The following is an 8,952-nucleotide window of genomic DNA, read 5'->3' as shown; positions in this document are numbered from 1 at the left end:
ATGTCGCCTGAATCCACCACCGACACCGTCAAGCAAGCTCAAGCTCAAATCTCCTTTGGTTTGGATCCTCTCAATTTCCCGCAGCATCCAGACGATCCAAAAGCATCACATTAATATGAGACACTGACTGAGTGAGTGAGAAAGGATAGTACTCAGAGCAGAGGCCATCATGGATTCCGGCGGCACCACCACTCGCCGGAGCAGCAACCCCGCCCGCCTCGATCCCACCGCTCCGCTACTCCTCGACATGCCGACTACGCCGCCCGCAAAGCAGCCCATCTCCTCCTCCTCTGCCTCCTCCTTTTCCTCCCTTCTATTTCTCCCTTTCTTTTCCCCCTCTTCTTCTTCTTCTTCTTCTTCTTCTTCCACCGTCTTCACCGCCTTCATTATTGGCGCTTGGTACTTCTCCAACATCGGCGTCCTCCTCCTCAACAAGTACCTGCTTACCGTCTACGGCTTCCGCTTCCCCATCTTCCTGACCGCGCTCCACATGGCTGCGTGCTCCGCCTACGGCCTCGCCGCCGTGCGCGGCCTCCGCCTCGTCGCCTACCAGCCGCTCGCCTCCCGCGCCCACCTCCTCAAGGTCGCCGCCCTCGCCTCCATCTTCTCGCTCTCCGTCGTCTCCGGCAACGCCTCCCTCCGCTTTCTTCCCGTGTCGTTCAACCAGGCCGTCGGCGCCACCACCCCCTTCTTCACCGCCCTCTTCGCCCTCGCCCTCACGCGCCTCCGCGAGCCGGCCGCGGTCTACGCCGCCCTCCTCCCCGTCGTCCTCGGCATCGTCCTCGCCGCCAACAGCGAGCCGCTCTTCCACCCCCTCGGCTTCCTCCTCTGCCTCGCGTCCACCGCCGGCCGCGCCCTCAAGTCCGTCGTCCAGGGAATCCTCCTCTCCTCCTCCGACGTCGAACCCGCCGACAAGCTCAACTCCATGAATCTCCTAATGCACATGGCCCCCATCGCCGCCGCCATCCTCTTCCCCCTCGCGCTCTGCTACGAGCCCGGCGTCCTCGCCGCCGCAGCCGGCAAGATCCGCGCCGACCCCTCCCTCGCCCTCCTCCTCTTTGCCAACGCCACCGTCGCCTACCTCGTCAACCTCACCAACTTCCTCGTCACCAAACACACCAGCGCACTCACTCTCCAAGTGCTAGGCAACGCCAAGTCCGCCGTCGCCGCCCTTGTCTCCGTCCTCGTCTTCCGCAACCCCGTCACCGTCATGGGCGTGCTCGGCTTCGGCATTACCATAGCCGGCGTCGCCCTCTACAGCGAGGCCAAAAAGAGGTCCAAACCATCATCGTAATCGAATCAATTCCGAAGAAAAAACAGAGACAAAAAAATTTGCAAAATTTCCATTAATCGATTGGCGGTGTCGTCATTTCCATGATAACTTTGATCTCTGTCTCTTAAAGCGTAAGGGATAAGGACGGAGAATCTATTCCAGGAAACACTTCCTTTGATCACAAGATTGGAATTTCTATTTTCTATTTCTTTTTCATTTTCCTTTTGGCAATTGTTACAATAAAAATTGTTCTTCGGCCAATAAATTATTTCTACTCTGTTCTTAGTTCCCTTTTAGTAGGAGCCAATGAGTGGCAAGAAAAAGCATTTTATTTTTATTTTTTATTTTGCAATTTTGGATCGTCAAGTCTTTTAGTGCCATACAACCTCCAAAGGCACTTAGTCTAAAAATATGCTTCAATCATTGAGAAGTTTACAGTGATTATCTATCACAACGCAAAATCATCTTGAAAATTATCCCACCAAGAAATCATACCAAAGAGATATACTCAATTCTATTATGTCTAATAAATTGCAATGATTGCCTTTGCCTCTATTATTATCTAATAATTTTCTCTCGAATCTAACTGTTCATTTTATCAAAGACCTTATGCAGTGAAATCGTAGAACTCGTCCGGGTTCTCAGTTATTGATGATGAAGTTTTTGATCCAATTGGTTTGGTTGTCCTCAATATCAAGCAGTCAACTCAGTATGGTCAGGCCATGTAGCGTTTAAGCATTTGTCTGACCTGTGCATTGAGTGATGAATTGAACTGAACTATGGTGATTAGTGATCCGTCACTTCGCCATTAATGCTTGATCAATGGGGCACAGCTTTAGCTTGTGGCCTCTTTCAACTAAGAAGAATTCACCAGGAGATGAGTAAGGTATCATGTGGAATGTTCGCTCATCTGATTTTTAGAATTGAATAATGGAAGATGAGAGTTGAGAATGGGCCCTCAAAATTCAATATCTTTTTTCTCGTGCTTTAAAGTTTAATTAACGCCAACAAAAAGTTGTATTGTTTAAACATAGACGGTATTGTAGTCAATATATTGTCAGAGAAAAATTCTCAATTTACTCCTATAACTGAATGTGATTGTCGTACAAAAAAAAAACTTAAAAAAAAGAGGAATCAAACATATTCATCAAACATTAACATCAAATACAAACAGTAGTAATTTAAATTCAGCATTCAATCTGATATTAGGGTTTCTACTAGTTTATACAACAATATCATCGTTAAAGCAATACATGCATAGAAATCCTACGAGGGAAGATCATAGTGCCGAAACAGTGCTCATTTTAGAGGAATTCGTGTATTTATTCATACGACTAAACTGTTGGTTCATTCATGGCACCTTTGGTTTTGAAAGAGACCGAGACCAATCACGGCTGCGACTGCCACTGCATCCTTCCAGTCTCTTGTGGTTTCTCCGGGGGAAGAAGAAGGGCCTTTCCTCTTGCTGTTTGAGCTCTGCTGCTGTTAGTTACTACATGATTAAAGACCAAAAGGTGGAAATTAGGGTTATATGACAACACAAATGATCGTATCATGGCCATACAGAAAAAATTCATTTGGTTCTTTGTTGGTTTGTGCCGAAAAAAATGGTATTAATATTTTTTTTAAACAAATGTAATATTAATTGATAATGTTACAAGCTTTATGTATGTGCTGATGTTGAATTGAATATAAACCAAACCACATCAACTGAAGTATTCTATGGTAAATCTAGCCATACTAATTACTAGAAGATTCTTGAAGGAACACAGTTAGGATAAAACATTGCTGTTACTCAAAGCTCAAGCAAACAGTTCGAGTGCCATTGACCTATCAATTTTACCTAGCGTATTAAGCACCGACATTATCAGTTATCAGCACTAGCCTAGGTAGCTTTAGCAGAAGATGCTTGACTAACAAAGCTATGATAAAGCATTGCACAAGGTCAAAACTCAAGCAAATAATAGAGCTTCAATTCCCTATCAGTTTTTTTTATCACAGAAACATAATCTGAAGTGGGGAAGAACACCAGTATTATCAAAAAGAATCTCCTGACAACAAGATCAATTTACTGCTGCAGGATATATTATAGTTATGATTCTGAAAATATGTGAACAACGTTGAATAACTCTTCAGGGGGAGAGTTTTTGATGTGTGCCAATAAGGGGAGAATGTAGGGTTTAAGTTAGGTCTGTGTCCCTCTAAGAAAGGTTGGGGGAGAATGTAAGGTCTATATTAATGCCTTTCATTATCCAAAAAGAGAGTTTGCCCCCTAGGAAGGGAAAGAATGAAGAAAATCCTCATTCATGCCTTGACATGAAAAAAAGTTGACACTATGAGATTAGCCAAACTTAAAGGTATTGTTAAACATCAAAAAGGGGGAGATTGTTGATACAATATCCCTTGGGTCAAGTTGATCAAGTGGGCTCAAGCTTGAGGCTTGATGTTTGAGTTTCGATGTTTGACAATATATGGAGATTGCAGATACAATCGTCCGATTGGAGATATTGTTGATACAATTCCCATTTGATTAAGGGATGACCAGTTTGATGTGAAGAATAGTCAAGTAGGATACTTAACTGGGAAAATCCTAACAGGAGATTAGGTAGATGAAAGTCCCGATTAGTGAAGCTGGGCAGTGGAAAAATCCTGGTGAGTGAAGCTAGGTGAAAGACTTAGTGAGTGAAGCTAGGCAGGTGAAAGTCCCGGTGAGTGAAGCCGGGCAATGGAAAAATCCTGGTGAGTGAAGACAGGTGAAAACCCTAGTGAGTGAAGCTAGGTGAAAGTCCTGGTGAGTGATGCCAGGTAAATAAAAAATCCTAATGAGTAAAGTTAGGCAGATGGAAAGACTTGGTGAGTGAAGCCAGACACGTGAAAATCCAGATGGGTCAAGGTTGACCAGACGCCTGGTGCTGGGAAGCCCAAGTAGATCAAAGGATTGATCGGATACTTGGCACGAGGAAATCTAGATGGGTCAAGGGTGACTGGACATCTGGTAGAAGTCCAAGTGGGTCATGGAGGACCGAAAACTTGGCACGAGACGATAAGTCCAAGTGGGTCAAAGGATTGACTGGACACTTGGTGAAGAAGTCCTAGTAGGTCAAGGTTGACCGGATGCTAGGCATGAGGAGTCCTAATAGGTCACGGTTGATCGGATGTTGGGTGTGGGAACCTTGGACTTGAGTTTAGGCAAGTCAAGGTTGGAGCAATCGATCGGCTGATCGATTGACCCAAGCCCAATCGATCAGCCGATCGATTGGGAGAGTGCTGCGACAAGCAGCAATTCAATCGATCGACCGATCGATTGGGAGCAAATGTCGCGAGCACATAGAACTGCCAAATCGATTGGCCAATAGGGAGGTTGAATCGATCAGCTGATCGATTCAAGCCTCCCCAATCGATCAGCCGATCGATTGAGATTCGATCGTTGCACAGGATGTAGGCGATGGACGACTGCGATGGCTGGGAGGTGACGTGACAATCGATTGGGAGCTGCAGGAGCGCACAGTATGTAGTTGTTGTGAGCGTTTTTCTCAGTAGCCTTTCGCCCGATTCTTCTTCGACGATTTCAAGCGATTTCTCCACTACTTCTTCGCCAGTTCTTGAAGGCTCTTGGGGACAAGTGCTAGTGCACTTCCAAGATTCAAGAGGCAACAACAAGCAACAAGTAAGCAAGAAGAAAGGGTTTTCATTTGTATTCTTGTGTTTTTCTTCTTGCATGTGTTGTATTTTGTTGTGTGAGTTTGTATGAGGCTTCTCCGCCTCCGGCTGCGACCGAGAAAGAGTGTTTTTATTAATGGAGAGCGTGTCGTGTGTAGATCCTTAGATTAGTCATCTTTTCTTGAGGTGGATACCAAGTAAATCCTTAAGTGTTGGCATTGCTTGACCCTAACAATCAACACTAGCCTAGGTAGCTTTAGCAGAAGATGCTTCACTAACAAAGCTATGGTAAAGCACTGCATAAGGTCAAAACTCAAGCAAATAATAGTTATAGCTTCAATTCCCTATCAGTTTTTTTATCACAGAAACATAATCTGAAGTGGGGAAGAACACCAGTATTATCAAAAAGAATCTCCTGACAACAAGATCAATTTACTGCTGCAGGATATATTATAGTTATGATTCTGAAAATATGTGAACAAGACATATCAAGTCAGTTTGACTCCTTACTGGAGGAATTCTTCATAATTTAGATATAGTTAACAACAACTGTATTTTTACAAGGTAACGTGAAGAATCCAACATTTACTCCCAAGAAACAACATGATCACGAAGTACATACAATTATACATTCCATAAAATCATGAAAAAAATATAATATTTGTGGAACTTCAGTTACAGTAACGCATTGAGAAGCAATAAAGCAAAAACTGAAACCAACATATAAGAATCTAGACACTCATGTGCACACACAGAAAAACTAAGTAACAAAATGTCTATTACATATTTCTCAAATTGAGAACATACCTATTGAATTTTGGCTGGATGGTGAAAAAAACCATAATTCTTATATCAAAAAATTTATAGAAGAGAGCAAGTTTGACCTTTGATTGTGATATAAGAAACAGCATTAGATGGCTATCATGCCTTTCTTACTATACAATATACATTTAGCCTTAACTAGAGCTATCTCATTTAAAACAGATTTGAATTTAATTTCTCATGTAATCAAGACGATCTTTTTGCTATGTTATGGTAGCCAACTTGAATGTTAGCTTATGTAACCAACTACTCAGTGATCAATGTATACTAGTTCTTTAGATATGCAACTTGCATAGTCATCAGCTAATGTCAAGAACATGTCAAATGCCTACTTAAATAGTAAAATCTACAAAATACAAGAAAGCTTCATGAACTTATAGGAACCGAATCAATAATTTATTCAATGATCGAATTAGACTTGATGTCTCTCTTAAACTTCTCTTCTATGCCTAACTACAATATAGCCATTCTGCCACCAAAATCATAATGGAAACATTAGGTCATTATTGCAGATTTGCAGGGCAACAATAAGCCAAACACAAGTTTACTGTGATGCCAGATTTATAGTTAATTCAATATATGAAGCCAAAGACGAGCTTTAATGTGATGTTGAATTAAAGTTGAATCAATAATGCATGATTACTAAAAAAGATATTCAGGAAAGAAAAAATCATAAATACTCTAAATTCATTGTTAGAGAAAAAGTTAAACTACAGGTGTGAAATTCAAAACAATCTCATATTTTTATCATGTCCTAATATGATTTATCATGTTTGTCTCCTAATACCAATTTCAGGTTTTCACTTTGCATATATAATGATATTCCAGCAATCACTTTATTCACGCTTCATTCAGGGTGTCAAATAATGTAATCCTTTTCTTAATAACCATTTACCTTGGCAAGGAAATAATACTTTAAAAAATCTATTCCACATGATAATAATTACAAGATCATAAATGAAAAAAAATCATTGAATCAACTAATTACTTACTAAAGCCTTTATTCTCAAAGGAATCATGCCCCTGGTCCCATCCAGGCAAGTATTTCTTAGAATTCCCTTTCCAAGCATTCTCAAAAGAAGGAAGCTCATCTAATGTTAGGAACAAAGTCAAATTAATCAAATTAGGAGGAAAACAATCATCCTCAAAGCTGTTCTAGAACAAAGCGTCTAACCTTGATTGAGATTATGTAACGTCTGCATTGTGTCTACCCTCCCATCAGAATTCAGTTTTCTTGTGACTGAGTGACCCTGATAAATATAATTACTAGGTAATTTTATAAAGGGGCAAAACCTATGATGTACAACATTGTATCAGAAACTCAATAACGGACCTTGCAGCAAGTTCAGAAAAGATTATTTATGAAAACCTAATTTTAATATTTTAGTGACTTCCATTTTCAGAAAACAAAAAAGATGGAGATTAGCATTCCAACGCCCCCAACAACTTGAGGCTTGGAAACAAAACTAGTGGAATTCTGCCTGAGCATTACTAAAAATTATGAGATCAAACGACTCTGTAATGTAATATTGTAATACCAAATATATCCCTACGGTTCCAAACATGAGAAATTGAATCACAGGTCTCATTTAGTCATTTCCACACTTTAACCAAAATATAAGAATTGAAATCGTGATTCTAAGAAAAAAAGGGGAAATTATGATCCTTTGGAATGTCCAAGCATATAATTTTCCACCGGTTCCAAACAAATCGATAATCAAGAGAAGAATGTCTATCCAAGTTGTGCATACTTTGTCATGAAGCCCACGAGATATCCTATGAGTAGCTCTACCAGTAGTGGTGTTGGCTTCCTTGCTCTCTTCCATAACAACCTGGCAAGATTATAAAGCACAGTAGTGTAAGTGGAATGCTGAGATAATTTGATATTCTGTTCCAATTCACAGTCTTGATCACTTACTCCATTGCCTCCCATTCTCCTTGTTGTGGATGAAGTGTGATATGCACCATTTGGACCACCATAAGTCACAGTTGAGCTTTGGAATGTAAAAGTGTTACCCTGTGGTTGCATCATGCCAGGGTGATTGAAATTGTTCATATATTGTATATGCCTGCTCTTGTTTTCTGAAAACAAACAAGCTTACTTAGTTTCCTTCATCGGTTAATAAGCATTGACACTTAATAGCCTACAAGAAGCTGAAGCTATCAGAAAGGTATATGTGTACCTTCAAGTGCTTCATCAGGTTCCTGAACAAATGGCTCCTCATATGGCCTAGAATGTTTTCTTGTGTTCTCTTTGTGATCCTCGCCAGCCTTCTTTTCGTCTCCATCATCATCATCAGAGAGCTCCTCAATTACAGGACCCTTCGACTTATTGGCTGGAGGAGCCTGCTCCAAGAACCAAGGGTTGCTAGTCTCCCCAAAGAGGGTTCCTTGATCAGGAAACATGCTAGGACCAAACATGCTAGGTCCCAACATGCTTCTTCCCATTAAGCTTCCAAATGGCTGTGTGAAGAAAGGATCATCAAAGGGGTCTCTCCCACCGAAAACACTAGACATCAAATTCCCTGGTCTGCGGAAGCCACCAAACCCAGCAAATGGATCCCCAAAACCAAAGAAGTCATCCATACCACCTCTTCCCCTCTTCATTTTCTCAGAGTATGACTCTGCGCAAGGAAAATGAAATCCCCATCATGCATTAAGCACAAACGATCTCAATAACTACTTAAATCTTGCACAAATAAAGAACAATAACTATAACATGACTAACAAGAAGAACAAAGCCAAGGCTCTTCTTTCCTTTAAAAAAATAATGAAGATCGATTACGAAGATCCAAATTTTCCAGTTAGATAACATGCCAAGCACGATTTATCTCAAAACTATAACAAGTTTATCCACTAATCTGACAAATTAACGTTCTGAAAAGCAAAACCCTAGATCATTTCCAAGAAATACAAAACTCTTCCCACAGAACCACGTCTAGAACAAGCACCGATCATCACTACATACAGGAAGCCCTACAAATTGTTTCAAGACACGAACCGACAAAGCCTAATTCGATAAAGGGGGAAAAAAACGCACCGCTCTCCAAGCTACGAACCGGGAACGACGAGACCTCCTCCGGCTGCGCGATCGTCCGCCCCAACGATGACGGAATTGAGAGGAATCACCGACGACGAAAGTAGATCGCTTAAATGCAAAGCGAAGAGAATATTTTCACTCTGCACCCCCGATTCCG

At 41.4% G+C, this 8,952-nt stretch overlaps 2 protein-coding genes across 2 annotated transcripts; one reads left to right on the top strand and one right to left on the bottom strand.

Annotated features, from left to right (window-relative positions):
* On the top strand, nucleotides 1–2,870 carry LOC121989655 (probable sugar phosphate/phosphate translocator At3g11320). The gene has a single exon (XM_042543836.1). It carries the CDS (start codon nucleotides 170–172, stop codon nucleotides 1,292–1,294), a length of 1,125 nt encoding a protein of 374 aa, XP_042399770.1. The 5' UTR covers nucleotides 1–169; the 3' UTR covers nucleotides 1,295–2,870.
* On the bottom strand, nucleotides 2,451–8,952 carry LOC121989656 (myeloid leukemia factor 1-like). The gene is made up of 7 exons (XM_042543837.1): nucleotides 8,796–8,952; nucleotides 7,939–8,379; nucleotides 7,674–7,837; nucleotides 7,507–7,587; nucleotides 6,930–7,005; nucleotides 6,748–6,846; nucleotides 2,451–2,765 (listed from the first exon to the last, which is right to left on the bottom strand). The coding sequence occupies exons 2-7, from the start codon at nucleotides 8,360–8,362 to the stop codon at nucleotides 2,662–2,664; spliced, it is 948 nt and encodes a 315-aa protein (XP_042399771.1). The 5' UTR covers nucleotides 8,363–8,379; nucleotides 8,796–8,952; the 3' UTR covers nucleotides 2,451–2,661.

Source organism: Zingiber officinale, chromosome 6B, assembly GCF_018446385.1.
Source record: "Zingiber officinale cultivar Zhangliang chromosome 6B, Zo_v1.1, whole genome shotgun sequence".
Taxonomy (NCBI): domain Eukaryota; kingdom Viridiplantae; phylum Streptophyta; class Magnoliopsida; order Zingiberales; family Zingiberaceae; genus Zingiber; species Zingiber officinale.
Note: the sequence above shows the minus strand (reverse complement) of the source record. Positions and strands in the feature narration are given on the sequence as shown.